Below are 18,508 nucleotides of genomic sequence, written 5' to 3' on the forward strand. Positions count from 1 at the left end.
CTACTCACCTCCCTGGCATCGGCCACACCCTGACACTGCTGTTCTCCAGTTCCTGATGAGAAGGTCCTCTCGCTCCTGCTCTCTGAGCCATTCTGTCTACTAAGATCCTCCTTGGTGCTGGACAGCCCATCAGTCCCCTCCAGGCAGCACAGATGTTCCTGGTCTGAGGGCTCCTGGAACCTCCCACCAGGCATTCTTTGCTTCCTGTACTTTTCACAGCCAGGCAAAGAGTGTAGCACTTTCCGTGTGGATAAACTTGATTTCTGTGAAGATGAGGCCGAGTCCTCAACGTCCACTGAATCTGTAACATCAAGGACCATGCCCTCGTTACACCAAATTCTCTGGGCTCAGTGTCCAGTATCACAACTTTTAGAAGGTGTACATGTGCACACAGGCACACATGCGTACCGCACATACATACACACAGGTGTGTACACACACACCTGTGCACCTGCATATGGAGGGTCAAGTGAGGAGGAAGGGAGGGAAGGGCATAATGGCACCCACATGAGGCATGAAGGTAGGCATCTGCAGGAAGCAGACAGGAAGCCTCCTGCTCCGTTGGGACAGCTTCTCAGAAGCGTGTTCCCTTGGCTACCTCACGTAGATAGTGCCTCCGTGAAGAGCTCTGAACACCATTAGCACCTGTGCATTTCTAAAGAGACGTGATGGATAAATTCTGAAAACAATGGCCCTACAACTCTGCTGACAACTGTGCCCCCAGGTGTGGGATACAGGGCACCAGAAAGGATGAGGGTAGCCTCAGCCACAACCTTAGGTCCAGATAGCCACAACATGGCCCATGAAGGCTGGCAGGTCACCATCTGACAGTTCTCCCTCTGCCTGATGGTGTGGACAAGCCTCTGGGAGGTGTCGGGTTCATGTATGCCAGGAGGTTTCCTGGTATTCTCAACACACAGTCGCATGTGACATAATCTTCCTCACCTTTGATTTGTAAATGTAGCTACTATAATGACCTGGCCTGTACATTTACAAGGAAGTGTGTATGCATGTCTGAGACGAAGGGTGGGGGACAGGGGTGTGTGCACATGCATAGACAGAGAGCACCTGAGCTCTTACAGACTATGACTCTAAAACTGGGATGGTTGCAGATTCTGACATACCCATCTGTGATGTGACACTTTAGAGAGTTTCACAATACGAACTTAAAAGGAGAACGGGAGAAATTTCATAATAGCAAACGTTAAAAGAAACATTTAGCTGCTTACAAAGAAATAATGGGGGTTGCGTGTTGCCATGGATGGAACGTGTCCCCCAAAGTTCACGTGTTGGAAATGTAATCGGCACTGTGACAGTAGTAGGAAGTCACAGTGCTCCACCCTCAGCATGGGAGGGTACTCCTGATGAAAGTTGGTCAGTTTGGCCCCATTTAATAACTATCTCTTCTTTTTCTTCTGCTGCCTGCCAGCACAGAACGACCCTCAGAAATGCTGGCACACACTTCCTTGTGAGTCACCATGCCCTGGGTACCCAGTTGCAGCAGTGGTTACCTGAGTGGGGGGTAAGGCGGGTATGTGGCCCACAAGTGCAGTGAGCACCTGGCACTGCACCGCACGACAGGGGCAGCTCCCCACAGCGCTGTCTCTGGAGCTGCCTCTCAGCACAGCAACCTCGGGGGCGGCCTTTCTTCTCCAGGCCCTGCTGCGCATTGTCCCCACACTGGTGCCGGACGGATCGAGGGCTCGGTAGATGCTTGGATTCTACATTAGTAAAGAACATGCCAACAGCGTTATTTCACTGAACATTACCTTTTACTCACCTTATAGTGTATGATATCTGTTAAGTGTGTTTTCCTTAAATTGATCAAGTAAGAAAAAGATGAATGAGTCACTTAGTTGCTCCACACAGCTCCAGAGGGAGGGAGGGAGCTGGGGGCTGACACTGTCCACCACAAAGCTACTGAGACCAAGCAGCGGGAGGCAATAGGAAGACGACATGGCAGCCCCAGATGGGAGACAGAGTCCAGAAAAAGACTCAGGTAAGCGGCTTTCACAGACTCGCCAAGGTAATTAGATGAGAAGAAGAGCTGGACAGAGGGTCGACCCTCAGTGTCCACAGGGAATGGGTTCCAGGCACCCCAACACCACCACAAGTCCTTGGCGTAGAAGGGCACAGCATCTGCCTGTGATCTGGGCTCACAGCCCTGACACGGTGTAACACCACAAGGCCCTGAAGTCCCAGTTACGCAGCAGTCCAGACGGAAGGATTGCCTGAGCCCAGGAATTAGAATCTACCCTGGCCAATGCAGCAAGACCCCATTAAAAAAAAATTTTTTTTTAAATAGAAATAAGTAAAAAAATGTAAATAGTTGTTAATACTGTATTACTTTGGTTTTTTTATTGTTGTATTAATGTATTTCAAATATTTCCCACCTGTAGTTGACTGAACCTCTGGATGCAAAACCAGTGGATGAGAAGGGCCAACCATACATGGGGGTCTTGACCCCTCCCAACACACAACACACAAAAACGAATTCAACCAAGTACATTGCACACCTGGACATGGGAGCTCAGGGCAGAGCCAGAGCTCTTTACAGGACAAAATGGCCAAACTATTAAAAAAAAATGATAAACTAGACTTGAAATTAAAATTTCTGGTCTTTGAAGTAATGGTAAGAAAATGAAATGGCAAGCCACAGAATGGGAGGAAATCTGCAGTATTTATGTCTGAGTATTCAAAAGCCACAAAGAGCTCTTACAACTCAGTAACAAGAAGAGAAACAGCCCCCCTCAACAGCGATAGGAAGAGGTGAACAGAAGTGCCACAAAAATGAACAAATGGCCCGGATTTTAACAAGTCTCCACAGAAACACAAATTAAAACCATGACACACCCAGAGGGGAGCCAGAGCTGATAGGCATATCTGGGGCCAGAAACTCATAATGCAACAGGAATGAATGAAGCAAGGTCCCAGTGGGAAGCGGAGGCCCTTGGCTGAGCACACAAAGTCACATGGAATGAAAAGTCTTTGCCACGGCCTGGTGGGTCCTCAGGTCCATGTGTGGCAGCTTGAGCTCAGTGTTCCCTAAAAGCTACCCTGTCACCCCTGTAGCTGACATGGACAGCAGCCACGCTCACCACAGGATACATGACTTTTCCGTTTGCTTTAGATGTTTTGCCTTTTCCCATCATCTAAGAATAAAAGTTAAACCACCATGCAATATGACTATGCTCAACTTGAATACATTAACTTTTCCTTTTATACACAGTAGTAAATTCTATAGTCCAAATTACTGGCATTTAAACGTGCACAAAGACTTCACAAATATCCTGTCCTTAAAGGCAGGTCTTGTAGAAAGCACTACTGTGCAGGCTGCAGCCAAATGACTGAACACTCTAGCCCCGCTGGCCCTCCCCGAGGGCTGAGCAGCACACCTTGGGAACCCTGCATATCAGCCTCACGCTCCTTCTGGCCTGAGCTTGTGCTCCCAGGAGGATTGCTTAAGTCCCACTCGCACTCGGCAATGAGGTTCAGGACTGCCTCGTCGTCTGCGTCCATGACTGCGCACTTCCTGGCCAAGGCGTCAGTGCATGTAGCTCTGGAGTGGCGAGGTCTGCAAGGAGAAGCAAATCCATGAACATCACTCAGACCAGCGGTGCACTCCCGCCACAAAGATCCTAAGGAGGAGGACTCTGGGGCAGCAGTGTAATGACCTTGTTACCCTTCTACCAGGACAGCTGGCAAGGGACAGCGAGGGTCATGTGATGCCAGCACCCTGTCCCAGCACTGCACAGCCCACCAGGACTGATCTAAAGCAGCGGCACTGTGGAGCCCTTCTGCTCTGCGGTCTTCTAGCAGATTAGGGTTCACAGGCTCCAGTCCTGGCTGCGGCCTGCAGCAATGGATGGCAGCCAGGGTAAAAAGAGTCTGAAAACCTCCAACATCCCCCTGGGATCGTAGAAGGCCACTCACATGGCCAAGAAGACCTGAGAAGGCATGAGCCCTGCATGTAGCGGCCTCTTGCAGTGGGGAGATCTCAAAGAGAACCCAATTTCCAGCATTGCCACATTTTAATATTGAAAATGTCCAGTTATCAACAAAAAATTAAAATTTCTTTGTATAAAGAAACAAGAAGGCATGGACCATAAACAGAAAAAAATCAACAGAAACTGTACCTGGAGAAGTCTAGACAGTAGGCTTTCTAGACAAATCTTGGGCCTAAAAAGTACAACCAAAATGAAAAATTCACTAGAAGTGCTCAGTAAAATATTTCAGCAGGCAGGAGAGTCAGTACATTTTAAGATAGGTTAATTGAAAGCTTCCAGCCTCAGGAATAGGAAAAAAAATAAAAACAGAATAAAGAAAAATGAACAGTCTCAAAGACCTTGGGACATCATCAAGTGCCCCACACACATAACGGGAGGCTCAGAGGAGAAGGAAAAGCAGCAGGAGGATTATTCAAGGAAACAATGGCTGAAAACTTCCCAAACTTGATGAAAAACATTAGTCTGCTGTGATATTGTGAGATATACACGTACAACATTGGACAGTTAAGTCTGAGAACTCATCCTAGAAACCATGCTGTATGCCTCATTGCTGAGCATCACTATGGTCACCCTCCCCTTAGGAAGCTGTGCACAGGCACCTGCAGCTAATCCACTCTTCACAGGAATTCTGGAGCTCTTTTTCTGGAATGACCATCAGAGCTGTCATCGTATGAGGTCTAACAATTAAGTTCTCAAACTCATCCTGGGATAACTGCTATGTACCTACCACACGGCTGAATATCACTATGGTCACCAGGTGGCCAAGGGGAGCACTTTGAAGGTGACCATAGTGATACCAGCAATGAAGTATGTTGCACTTTCTCTAGGACGAGTTTGTGAACTTAATTGTCTGACCTCATATATTTGGTCTTCCTGTTTCCAGCTCAGAAAAACTTTGGAATCTCCAGAGTAACCTAAGTGTCATTTGTATGCTTAAATGAAAGCTTCATGATGGGGGCCAGTTGCCAGAAAGACCAAGGCAGCATTAGAGGGCTGGGACTTTCAGCAGCTCCCAACCTTGGAGTGGGGTTGGAGTTAAGAAGGGCTGAAGGTTGAGTTGACCACCAATGGCCTATGATGTAATCAAGCATGTCCATGTAATGAAACCTCCATAAAAACCCAAAAGGACTGGGTTCAGAGGGCTTCCAGAGTTGAGCCTGTGGAGGTCTAGAGATGGAAGCTCTGCAGCCCTTTCCCTCCCTGCCACACACCTTGCCCTGGGCATTTCCTCCACCTCACTCTTTGTCTGTGATGCCCTTTTTAATAAATGGGCCAACATAGGTGATGTGTTTCCCTGAGTTCTGCGACTTGTGCCAGCAAATTAGTCAAATCCAAAGTAGGAGGTCATGGGGCCGCAACTTACAGCCAGTCAGATGTATGGGTGACAGTCCATGAGTTGCCACTGGCATCTGAAGCTGGTGCAGTCTTCCAGGACTGAGCTCTGAACCTGCGGGATCTACCCCCATCCCCAGGTAGACAGTGTCAGGAACAAGCTGAATCAGAGGACACCCAGAGCTGCCACAGCAGCATTAGTGGGTGTGTGGAGAAACACTTCTGTGCTGCTCTGGGTGTGTGAGTAGGGCAGAAAAGTGCTTTGCTTCGGCTTGTCCTAAATATCTACACTTTCAACTCAACTCCAAAGGGAATAAAATCCAAAGTTCTACACTGACACATTATTCCTGAACTGTCAGACGACAAAAAGAAAATCTTGAAAGCAGCAAGACAGAAGCAGCCCGCCGTGTGCCAGGCGCCTCAACTAGGTTAGTAGTCAATTTCTCATCCGAACCATGTAGGCCTAAAGATATTTGAAGTACTGAAAAGAAGAGAAACCTGTCAGCCAAGAATCCTATATCCAGCACAAGTGCCTTTCAAAAGAAACACATCCCAGTCATATAAAAATAAAGACTTTGCTGCTAGCAGACCTGTGATATAGGACGAAATATAAAAGGGCTCCTCTGGCTGGAATAAAGCATACTAGGCAGCAACTGAACGCCACACAAGGAATAAAAGTAACAGCGGAAATAAATATAAAAGATGACATAAATGGGCTCGGGGCCTGTGGCTCAAGTGGCTAAGGTCACATACACCTGAGCTGGTGGGTTTGAATCCAGCCCGGGCCTGCCAAACAACAATGAAGGCTGCAACCAAAAAAAATAGCCAGGCATTGTGGCGGGTGCCTGTAATCCCAGCTACTTGGGAGGCGGAGGCAGGAGAATCGCTCGAGACCAGGACTTGGAGGTTGCTGTGAGTTGTGATGCCACGGCACTCTACCCAGGCTGATAGCTTGAGGCTCTGTCTCAAAAAAAAAAAAAAAAAAAAAAAAAGATGACATAAATGTGTCATTGTAACTCCTTTTTCTTTCAGATTTAAGGAACTGCACAAAGTGACAGTTGGAAATACAGGTTGGTGAGCACACACTGCACAGCGTTGTCTGTGACAGCAGCAGCACGGATGTGAGCAGACGCAGCTACATAGAGGTAATTTTTTATACTACTGATATTAAACTGGCATGAATCTGAACCAGATTGTTATAAATTAAGATTTCATTGTAATCCCCAGTAAAACCTCTAAAACTAAAACTTCAAAAAACACTCTAATGGGGCGGTGCCTGTGGCTCAAAGGAGTAGGGCGCCAGCCCCATATGCCAGAGGTGGTGGGTTCAAACCTGGCCCTGGCCAAAAACTGCAAAAAAAAACCAAAAAAACAAAGAACAAAAACTCCAATAAAAAACATATGCTCAGTTTTTGTCTTGAGTTCCTGGGCTTCTAAAACCCCTGCCATTTCCTGGTGATAAGGGTGACGGGGCATCTCTGGTTATAGTGTTTCATAGTTGCCCCTGGTTCTGAATCTGAACTTCGGAGAGGCTGCCAATATGTGACAAGAGCATCCATGCTGTTTGTGATGAGCCCTTTCCAGCCACACCTGAGCTTACAGCGAGGGGGTGACTCTCAGTGGCCCCAGATGGCCTCACTATGTGGGCTGCTTGTTAAGGGGACCACTGTGAGGGTTTGAACTTTCAGCCACACCCCTGGACCTCCAGGGAGCAGATGGGCAGGAGCTTGAGTCAGTGTCCAGTGGCCAATTAATCATGCCAATGTAAAGGGGTCCCCATTAAACATTCCAAACAGGGCTCAGAGAGCCTCAGTCAGTGAGCACACCTCCGTACCAGGAGCGGTGTGCCTGAGCCTACAGACCTCACCTGTGTGCCTCTCATCTGCCTATTCATTTGTGTCCTTTACAATGAACCGGTGACAGGAAGTCAAGTATCTCCCTGAGCTCTATGAGGCTTTCTAGCAGGTTACTGGATGTGAAGTGGGTGCCCTGGCTTTGTAGCCAAGTCAGAGTGAAGTGCAGGCAACCTGACGGCATCTGCAGTGGGGGTCTCGGACTGAGTCCTTAAACCTGTTGACATGAAATCCAGGTAGTCAGTGTTGAAATGTAACTGAACTTCAGGACACCCAAGTAAAAGGCACCCAATTAAAAGGAAAACTACAAACGTGGCTCAAGGGTACAGTGAGCTGTGGTGGTATCACTGCACTCCAGCATGGAGTGCATGCCCTCCAGTATCTCTAAATAAATAGATAGATAATACATAGAAAGACAGTTAGGTAAGAAATGATAAAAAGAAGAGGAACTTGAACCCAAAGTAAACAGAAGTAAACAGGTTACAGTGAGCTGTGATTGTGCCATAGCCTAGGCAACAGAGCCAGACTCTTAAAAGTCTGTTAGAATATAAATTAATTAAAAAATAAAAATATAGGCTGGGCGAGGTGGCCATGTCTATAATTCCAACATTCTGGGAGGCTGCGAGAGGTTCACTTGAGCTCAGGAGTTTTAGACTGACCTGAGCAAGACCCCTGTCTCTACCAAAAGTATAAAACTAGCCAGGCATTGTGGCAGGTGCCTGTAGTCCCTAGCTACTCAGGATGCCAAGCCAGGAGGATCCCTTCAGCCCACGCTGCTGTGAGCTATGACACCACAGCACTTTACCCGGGGCAGAAAGTAAAAACAGTAACAAAGAAAAAGTACAACAAAGAGAAAACAGTAACAAATATGGTAGATGTCAATCTAACTAAATTAATAGTCACTTTAAATGCCCATGGTCTAGACCAGAAGTGTCCAACATTTTTTTTCCTCTATCACATACTAGAAAAATAACAGTTGTTTTGGGCCACACATTAAGTACGCAAATACTAATAAAAGCTGATGAGCAGAAAAAAAGTCCATGCATACTTTTCATATCAGAAATCACAGATAAGCAGAAAAGTCTTCACAAAATCAGCACAAGGCCTGCAGGCTGCAGGTTGGATAACCCTGCACTATACCTTCTGCTCAACTTTTCTATAGATGTAAAATTGCTCTAAAATGTAAAGGTTATTGCAATGACATTCAGTCCATTGCAGGGGGAGGGGGAGGCAGGAAGGGACATCCCCAAATGGTCTCAAGCCTTGGGAGGGTGGCGGAGGAGGTGCCTACGGACGCCTAAGTGCCCCACAACTGGCAGCTCCCCCCACTCCCCAGAGGGATCTGGCTGTGAGGTGGGAAAGGAGCTCACCGCAACCTGGGCGGCATCGCAGATGTCAGTTGCCTGATAGGGTGGCCACTGCTTCTCGTCATGGTCTCTTCATCTCCTCTAGCTTACAAGTGTTACTTTAATAAACACTTCAAATAGTAAAAATGGCTTTACAGGGGGTAGAAAATGGAGAGAAGAGCTGAGGTCCAGTGTTCTTCCCTCCTCTCTGGCATCTGCTCTCTGAGCACGGCAGTGCACACAGCAGCTCAGGGCAGCTGAGAGACTTGTGGGACCCACGTAAGTTTGCTCGTACCTTCCAACTGTCAGAGCAGTACGAACGCTCTCCTCTGAGCCAGGTGAGTCCTCCGAGGCAAAATGCAGACGGGAAGCCTTCCTCTCACTGGCTCTCACAGGACGGTCATCTAGGGGAGAATGCCCAGGACTGCGGAAGGCAGGCAGCAGCACCCTCCTCCCCATGTCAGGACACCTGTCCCCACAGGCCCAAGAAAGGAAACTCGGTTTCCTACACGTGGTTTCCCAAGACACTGCACAAAGGAGGACAAGCCCAAACAGGAGTCATGCAGCCTTGGCAGTCAGCGCTTTGGGCACAGACACTCCACCTGCCTTCCCAGATCCTGCCAGGCAGTGGGCCATACACCAGAGGACACACTGCCATTGGGGAAGAGAAGGCACAGACACTCGTACCATGCTCCCCACCAGCCCCACAGCCCCGGACAGCTGAGCTCCTAAAGAGAGGACACCTGCCCGGCTCCGTGCAAGCCCACCAGGACCCATGTTCTTCTGTTGTCTCCTCAAGCCTGTTTCAGAAAGTTGGAGAACTGTTTTGATGGTTGGTCACCACACATGGCAGTTCTCCTCTGCACCTCTGACACTCCTTGGGTGCAGAGCAATGCAGGGTAAGAGTTAGAGTGCCACGCACCAACCGCACAAGGATGGTACACACTCAGAGCCCCCCAGCCCCAGGCAGCCTGGCACCCAACTCGGCACCCACCTGCTAAGGCCCCAGGCTATTTGCAGACCTGGTTTCCCACTATAGGATGAGGCTGCAAAAGGACAGGTAAGGCCAGGTGTGCACAGCTTTTGTCCAACATCAGACAGGCTCCCATGCCTCCTAGGTGAGGCCCACCCACATGTATCTCCTGCTCCTTGTCCTCTCCAGCACACTGTTCGTGTAGGGGCCAGGCAGGTCACCTGCACACATACCACATACACCTAAGCTGCTGCTTGCTTAAAATTGATGTCTAAAAGCATTTGGGTGCTTTCTTGGCTATAGCCACAGAAAACAAGTTTGTTCAGGACATTTACAGTGAGGGCCACCTGTTTTGAGCTCTGTTGATTCTTACTCTGATAACTGGCCAGAGGAAGGATCAGGCCCTGATGCTGGTGCAGCAGGTCAGACCCTAATTAGGGAAATACCTGTGAATGCCAGGAGCACTGGATCATTCCAGGTGCTGTCCTTGGGAGTTCACAGATAGTAACACCAGGTCTCCTCACAATACCCTGTGACCTTCAAGTGGGACCCAGAGTAAGAGATCCCAAACCCTCTTCTTCCCCACAGACCCTGTGGTGGTGTGCACTGGGACTGAGAGTCAGCTAGGACTGCGATTAGCAGAGACCCTGCCATAGTGCTCCCAGCCAGGATAAGTCAGGAGTAGACAGGAATGTGACTGTGACCCTGGCAACCCGAAACCCTCTCTACAGGGCATGGCTCCAGGGCCCTGGAAGCTCTGCCTTCAAGACTACCACTGACCCTTGTCTTTTAGGAAGATGAGGCTGTGAATCCAAGGGAGTCACTAAACTATGTCCCCTCTCATCCTGGCCACCTGGGGACACAATAAACTGCCTGTTCTGTATCTTTCCAGGTGGCTGCAAAGCCAGGTAGAGCCCAGCTGTCCAGCTGCTGGTAGAGGAGCAGGGCAGAAGCTCAGGTGTGCCAAGTTCAACAGCTCAAGGGGAGGGCCGTGCAGAACCGGGGAGCCTGGCCATAGCCCTGCTGCCCATCCTGTGAAGATGGGGCCGCTAGAGCTGTGTATCTGCAGGGACTCAAGACATCAAGGCAGGAGATTAACTTCCCTTCGGGCAGGCATCCTATGACCCCCCCCTTCGAGAGCACGAAACGCTGGCTGCAGCTGCACAAAGCAAGAATAGCAGCGCCCACCCGGAACCTACCCAGCTGTCGGAGCTTGGGGAGCATGTGCACGATGAACAGGCGGTAGTCGGACTCATTCTTCACCACGGGGTTCAGCCGGAAGTCCACATCTGCAAGTTCAGTCAGGGGGTGGAGCCGGAAGACTTCTGCCAATGAGGAGATACAGTTGTAGTAAAGGTTGAGACTTTCCAGTGCAGTCAGGTACTGGATGCCCTGTGAAGAGAAAAGCATGCTGATGAGTTCAAAGCTTAAAAAGTGAACACACAGTAAATTAACCCAGCAGTATGTTCTGACCAACCAACTTAATAAACACACTTGTAATGAATACATGCCAGGAAAGGCATAGAAGTGAAAGGTGCTGTCATCTGGGAAGGGCAATGCTTTGCACAGTGAAATGTCCATGTTAGCAAATGTAAGATGTCACATTTGCCACCATTGTTAAGAGAATGGTGAGTGAAGAGATTCACACACGTAATCTCTTTTCATATGCACACAGCCCTGCAGGGTAAGAACAAGGAGTGCTTCCATTTCAGTTTAGAAAGCAAAGCCCCAGGCAGGCAGAAGGATGCCAGCAAAGACAGCAGCCTGGGCTGCAGCCTGCACCTGGCTAGAGCCACACTGCTGGACCCTGCATCAGACGTGCTCTCTACACAATACCATGTTCCAGGGCAGGAGTTCCAGCCACAGGCAGGGTTTACACAACAGCCCCTGACCCCTGCCACCCAGTGCCTGCCCCCAGCACACAGCAACAGCCAGCGTTCTCTGTGCTGCTGTCCAAGGCAGTCTGAGGAGCCAGACTGCGAATGGAGACAAAGTGCAGTGGGAGACTAAAGACCATAGTAGGGGGATGGGTACAGTCAGCACACACATTTTAGTCTTTGGGGGTCTTTTTTTTTTTCATTTACATATTTTTATTTGGAAACGCATATATCAATATCAGTACAGTGAAACTAAATGTTAGACATGGGATGTCAGCAGTTTAGATATCATCAATTTATTATAAAAGAGAGACATGGAAATTATTTACATGATGCAAGATTTTAGAACTTTAGTGGAATGGGCAGCTTCATGTCAATGCCATTTCAGTAGTGATTTATTTCAGTCTATATACTTTCCAAGAATGTCACCATCTCTAAATAAAAAATAATCCTTGTCATCTAGAACTACTTTAGTGCCTCCACATTCTGGGAGAAGAACTTTATCTCCAACTTTCACACTAACTGGTTGAATCTCTCCACCCTTTCCTTTAGCCTGACCCAACAGCCACTACTGTTGCTTGCAATACTTTTCCTTGAGATTTTTCTGGAAGCATAATGCCTCCTTTGGTTACAGTTTTGGCTGCACACCTTTCAACCAATACTTTATCGAAGAGTGGAAGAAACTTTCTAAATGCTTGTCCTGCCATGGCTCCCACCTCTGTAGCCACCACTCAACTCTCCGTCTTTGGGGGGTCTTATCTTTAACCCTTTAAGGAGACAACTATCTTCATCAGACAGCTAGTGAAGATGTATAAGAAATCCAGCTCAAGCAAACACAAGAAAAATAACATGAGGCTGAGGAAATAAATATTTCAAAAAAAAAAAAAAGAAAAGAAAAATAACACAATACTTCAAATCATTCTAAGTCCAGAGTTCACAAGTATGATAAGCATATAGTTACAAAAGATTGTATTTTTTTACCCTAAATGTACCTTTCACTGATATTGATGGCAATTCATTTTCTTTTAAGAAATAAACTTTAGGCCAGGCATGTTGGCTCACACCTGTAATCCTAGCACTCTGGGAGGCCAAGGCAGGTGGATCACCTGAACTCAGGAGTTTGAGACTAACCTGAGCAAGAGTGAGACACCATCTCTACTAAAAATAGAAAAAACTAGATAGGTGTCATGATAGGTGCCTGTAGTTCCAGGTACTCAGGAGGCTGAGGCAAGAGGGTCACTTGAGCCCAAGAATTTGAGGTTGCTGTGAGATAGGACATCACAGCACTTTACTCCAGGGCAACAGTGAGACTCTGTCTCAAAAAAGAAAGAAAGAAAGAAACCTTAAACTTACCTCTAGACTAACCAAGGAGTTGCGTGAAAGATCTAAAGATTTCAGACCTGATAAGTTCATCAAAGAATTTCCTAGGTGAGTAATCTTCTCTTGGTAAGTTCCAGGAATAGATAAAGACTGAAGCTCAGCTAAGAATAAAAAATTACAACATTTTATTGAAAACATTTGTTGAAAATAAATATTGTCATAAAAGTCCAAATTCTTAGTTTTTAGAAAGACAGCAAAGACCTTTTGACCAAACTTTACTCAGGCTCCTGAATCTTCTCCTAGACCATCTGTGTGCTTCTTTATAAAATTCAGTTTTATCTAAAACCCAGCCAAGTCAGTTTAGTAAGAACCCTACCCTTGATGCCCAGGTGACGTCTGCTCCCTGGCCTAACCCCCACAAGATCCTCTGGGGCGGGAGAGTTCAGCCAGAAGCCCCCCAGCTTCCTGATAGGGAATTTCTTCTACTGACCTCACCCCTGCCTGACTCAAATGCCTGTGTCCTCGCTGTATTGGGAGTTGAGCCTGGTCGCTCTCCCCCACTGCAAGACCCCGCTATGCTGGTCCTTACCTTACCTTACTCCTCTACAATATACATAAAAACACAGAAAGGAAAGACAAATGTTAACACATTTATCCTACTGTGGGGTAAATCCCTTTGTCATCCTCCTCCTGCATTTCTGTATTTTCCAAGTTTTCTTAGAGAGAGCTATAGTAACCTCATAATCTGAAAGTATCATTTAGGAAAAGAATGCAACTCATCCAAATGTGAACGTCAATGCCAAGAAAGAGGCCTGCATTTGAAGTCTCAGCTCACAGCTCATATTCCTCTGGTGTTGAGTCCGTCATGCCTCCCCTAAGACACCAGCAGGAGTCCCCTCCTGACTGACCCTCAAGCCCACTGCTGCTGCCCAACGCCACGTGAAACTCAGTCAGCCCGTCCACTCTGTCCCCAGCACACCTGAGGACACCTTTGCATGTTCTGTGCACCTTGGACACTTCTGTAAGGCACACTCAATAACAACCATCAGATCGATGTAACTGCAAAAATAAAGTTTCCATAATTAAAAAGGCAGTTTGGATCTGAATATGCCAATACTTTCCCAGGAGCATTTACATTTTAAAATGTTTTGAGTTTAAAAGTTGGTCCAAGCATCTCCAGTTCCAGATAAGGCAGACATATGTCACCTGCTCCTCTTCACTTATCGCCTTAAACACCCAGGAGGCAATGCACGGAAGGGCAGTGGGCACTGTGGAGGTAGCAGCAGAAGGTCAGCTGTTTCTGGACCTCAGACTCAGACTCAAGAAATGACCTAGCAGTGAGCTCCCCAGTTGGATTCTGGGTCCATGGTACACCGCACTGAGTGCCAAAGAAGCTGGCAACCCAGAAATACCAATGACATAGATCAAAAAATCAGGTAAGCCTGCTTTTCTCAGAGGACTAAGACTCTTCTGACATCAGCAGCCCTACTCGAACCAAATAAAAAAATAAAATAAAATAAAAATAAGGCACCTTACACAGGTTTGCACAGTGAGTGAACCCTGACCTCTAGCCTGGCTGTAAGAGGTGATGCCTTTCAAAAGAAAAAAAAAAAAGAGGTGATGTCTTTCACCCTCCTGGCCACCAGGGGTCGGCCAGAGGCTGGGTATGAGGCAGTACCAAGGGGTGCTAGGAACAAGCCAGGATTTTCAAACAGAAAGCAAGAGTCTCAAACATTCATACCCAGATGACCAACATATAATAAAAAAATATGAAAAACCAGAAAAATATCAATTTGAATGAGAAAACATAATCAACAGAGACACCAACAATAAGAGAACAGAGAAGTCAGATTATCCTACAAGGACTTTAAAGCAATTGTCATAAAAATACTCCAATGAAAAATTATGAATGCTCTTAAAACAAGTGAAAAAAATAAATATCTTAGCAAAGAACTGAAGCTATAAAGAAGAAACAAACAGAAATTTCAAAAATGAAAAATATAATAACTGAAACCAAGGAAAAAACTCAAAAGCGGCTCAATAGCAGAATGGAGATGATAGAGAAAAAAACTTGAGGGAATGCAAAGACAGATTGATCTAAATTGTCCAGTCTGATCAACAGAGGAAAAAACAGGCTATAGAAAAAAAAAAAAAAGAACAGGGCCTTGGGGACCTGTGAAAAAGGAAAACAAATGTTCATTCTGCCACTGAGAGTTCCAACAAAATTTCAATCAGAGTTCCAAATAGAAAAGATAGACAGTATAGTTAAAAATAAAAATTTTTTATATTGAAGAATGGCTGAAAACTTCAAAATTTGGTAAAAGACACAAACCCAAATACTGAAGAATCTTAGAAAATCCCAAATAGAATAAATCACCACAATACCACACCCACACACATCAAAACCAAACTCATGAAAACTAAAGAGAACGAAAGAATTTTGAAAGCAACCAGAGAGAAATGACACATCACCTATCAGAAACCATGGAGGCCTCCAAGAGGTCGCACAACATCAAGTGCTGAAAGGAAAGAACTTTCTACCTAGAAATCTAGATCCACTGAAAATAGCCTTTGAGATTGAATGCAAAATAAAGATATTCTCAAGTAAACAAAAATGAAGAGAAACTATCATCAGCAGACCTACCCTAAGATAACTGCTAAAGAAAAGGTTCTTTAAACATAAAGAAAAAAGAATAATACAACAGGTAAACATGCTAGATAAATGTCCTTTTGCATCTTTAAATGTTTAAGTTTTTAATTTTAAATGTTAGGCAGTTATAAAAACAAAACATACCTACCATTAATATGGTTCTGAAGACACATAGAGGAAATATCTAAGACAACTTAATTCTAAAAGGAAGAGGATAAAGAAACCTACATGGCAGGAAGGTTTCTGACATTTCACTTGAAAGTGGTAAAAAGCACATACAAGCAAATTGTTGAATTACATAAGTAAACTGTAGAGCAACCACTATGAAAACAATACAAAGGGACACCAAAACATAACAGATAAATCAGAATGGGATATTAAAAAGTATTCAACCAAGGAAAGACAGGAAAAGAGAAATGAAAGAAGGAAAAAATGAAGGGAACAAGCAAAAACAATAAAATGGCACATTTTAAGTTCTAACATATTAATTACTACATTAAATGTAAATAATCAAATACAATAGTACACTATTACAAGACAGAGATTAACAGAGTGGATAAAAATAATGAATCAAGAAACTAATTACAACTCTAAGGACAGAGAGGTTAAAAGCTCAAAATAAAAGATTGGAAAGATAAAGCCATACAAACACCAATCTAAAGAAAGCTGGAGTGGCTACACTAATATCAAATAAAGTAGATGTCTCAGCAAAGAAAATTACCACAAAAAAGAGGAACACTACATATGCTAAAAGGGTCAATCCTCAAAGAAGACATAAAAATCTTTGAATATGTAATGCACCAGCTTCAAAAAGCATGAAGCAAAAACAGAAATGGACAAATTCACAATTATAGCTAGGGGTTTCAATACTCCTCCCTCATAACAGAATCACTAGACCTGAAATAAGTAACACCATCAGCTAAGAGGAGCTAACTGACACACTAACATTCCACTCAACAACAGAACACACATGCTTTTCAAGCGCGCTTGAACATTCAACAGTACAAACCAGATTTTGGGTCATTAAACAAACCTTGAAAATTTAAAATTATATAAAGTATGTTCTTTGACCATAAAGGAATCCTACCAGAAGCAATAACAAACAGAAAAATAACAAGAAAATCTTCAAACACATGAAACCTAAAAAACACACTCCTAAGTAATCCATAGGCCAAATTGGCAGGCTCAAGGGAAATTCTTTAAACACACAAACTGCATGAAAACAAAAATATTAATACAACATAACAAAAGTTATGGATGCAGGTAAAGTAAAGCTTAGACGGAAATTTATAACACTAAATATTTGTATTAGAAAATAAAGTCTCAAATCAATACTCTAAGTTTTTGCCTCAAGAAACTAGAAAAGGAAAAGCAAAATAAGCGGAAAGAAGAAAATATTAAAGAGCAGAAATCAACACCATTTGAAACAAGAAAAATAATGGAGAAAAATCAAACCAAAAGCTGGCTCTCTGAAATGACACATAACATCCACAAATCTCTAGCAAGACTAAAAAGGAGAAAAGACACAGATTACCAATATCATGAATGGAAGAGGTATCCCTACAGATCCTACAGCCATTAGGTAAATCACAAAATCACAAATCACATAATAGGCTAAAAACAGAATACTATTTTATAAACAACTCTATACACATGAATTTGACAACTTAACGCACAAAACCTCCAACTATAACTCGCTCAAGTAGAAACTGATGACATGAACAGCTCTAAACAACCTAGAAATATAGAATTTAGAACACAAAACTTCCAAAAATAGAAATCTAGAGGCCCATATGGTTTCAGAGGAAAAGTCTGAACCGAAGAATTAAAACAAATTCTAAACAAACCCATGAACAACAGGAGAAGGCAACATCTCTCCACAAAATTTATGCGCTCAGCTTTACTTTGATGCCCAAACCAGACAAAGACAGTACGAAAAGAAAAAATAAAACTAGCTACCAACATCCCTCGTGAACACAGAAAAATCATCAGGAAAATATGACCAAAGAGTATCCAGGAGTAGAGAGAAGGAATTCTACAGCAGAGGGGAATGGGAGCTCTTCCAGGAATGCAAGGCTGGTCGGATATTTTGCAATCACATCCTCCATCTCATAAAACCCATATGCCTTGGGCAGGTGCCAGGCGCTCGGCACCTGGACCACGCCACCTGGGCCGCACCAGGGCCGCATCATCGGGGCCGCATAACCCAATCCACACCACCTGGACCGCACCTGGGCCGCACCTCTCTGGGCCCCCTTCTGCCAGACGCCGCGCCTGCGTAGAGGCAGACCCGCCGCTCGTCAGGCTCCTGGGGCGCTCTATGCCCCGCACCCCCTGCCCCGGCGCACCCAGGTCGCGGTGAGGCGCCAGGCCGCTCTTTGCCCGCACCGTCTCCTCGCTAAGCACCAGCCTCAGGCCCGCTGGCGCCATGTTTTCAAACGGGAAGCTCGCGCGGCGCGCCTGCGCACTGGGCAAGGCGCGGGTGAGCGCAGCCAAGAGCCCGGCGGGGGTGAGCCCGAGCGGGCTGCACTACCGGCCGGTGCCTCCGCCCACGCAGTGCCCAGCCCCTGGGGCCAGGCCCGTGTTTGGCGTAGTGCCCTCCTAAGAAAGCTAAGGTGGGTGCTGGTGCTCCTGAGAACCCCACCCCTCCTGTGGACTCTGCCCCCGGGCCCCCTCATCCCAGTGATCCCTCTCCCCTCCCGCTCCCAGAGACACCTCCCCACCCCCAGAAACCGGTCTCCTGCGACCTCTGTCCCCCTTCCTTCCTGACCCTCGGAGACCCCGCCCCCCAGACCTGGTCCACTTTCCCTTCTGTCCCCCCCACCATACCCGATCTATGCCCCCTCGCCCTGCCCTGGAGGTACCGCCCTCTGGGGATTAAGCCCCCTCTTCCCTAGCACTCCCAGCCCAGTACCTCGGGTTCTACCCAGGACCTCAGATGTGGGGTCTGAGCTTTCTCTCTTAGCCCATCACTGGCCAGTGACTATCCCTTTCGGTCCCAAGGCTCTCTGCCCCCTTCGCATTCTAAGGGTCTCCACTTGTTTCCTTTCAGTCCCTGACCATCTTGGGTGGAGGAGCAACAGATTTCTGGGCCGTGTAGCCGGGTCCAGGGACGTCTTTCCCAGCCTTTGTCCTGGTGTCCAGGGGCCT

The 18,508-nt window shown here is 46.3% G+C and overlaps 1 protein-coding gene and 1 pseudogene across 2 annotated transcripts in view; both read right to left on the bottom strand.

The window, feature by feature from the left end:
• The window catches only part of CEP72 (centrosomal protein 72), a 40,131-nt gene extending 22,321 nt beyond the window's left edge, over window positions 1–17,810 (bottom strand). Inside the window, exons 1-8 of one of the 2 annotated variants that reach the window (XM_053593829.1) lie at window positions 17,707–17,810; window positions 12,742–12,869; window positions 10,711–10,903; window positions 8,834–8,942; window positions 5,371–5,454; window positions 3,396–3,574; window positions 1,512–1,721; window positions 9–301 (exon numbers count right to left, since the gene is read on the bottom strand). In XM_053593829.1, coding sequence (XP_053449804.1) covers window positions 9–301; window positions 1,512–1,721; window positions 3,396–3,574; window positions 5,371–5,454; window positions 8,834–8,942; window positions 10,711–10,903; window positions 12,742–12,869; window positions 17,707–17,788 — 1,278 coding nt within the window. In that variant the 5' untranslated portion in view covers window positions 17,789–17,810. The remainder of the gene's footprint in view (window positions 1–8; window positions 302–1,511; window positions 1,722–3,395; window positions 3,575–5,370; window positions 5,455–8,833; window positions 8,943–10,710; window positions 10,904–12,741; window positions 12,870–17,706) is intronic. The other variant, XM_053593836.1, reaches the window with a different exon arrangement.
• LOC128587597 (10 kDa heat shock protein, mitochondrial-like) lies at window positions 11,787–12,098 on the bottom strand (annotated as a pseudogene).
• Window positions 17,811–18,508: the final 698 nt, after the last annotated feature.

The sequence above is a fragment of the Nycticebus coucang genome, chromosome 1 (assembly GCF_027406575.1).
Source record: "Nycticebus coucang isolate mNycCou1 chromosome 1, mNycCou1.pri, whole genome shotgun sequence".
NCBI lineage: Eukaryota > Metazoa > Chordata > Mammalia > Primates > Lorisidae > Nycticebus > Nycticebus coucang.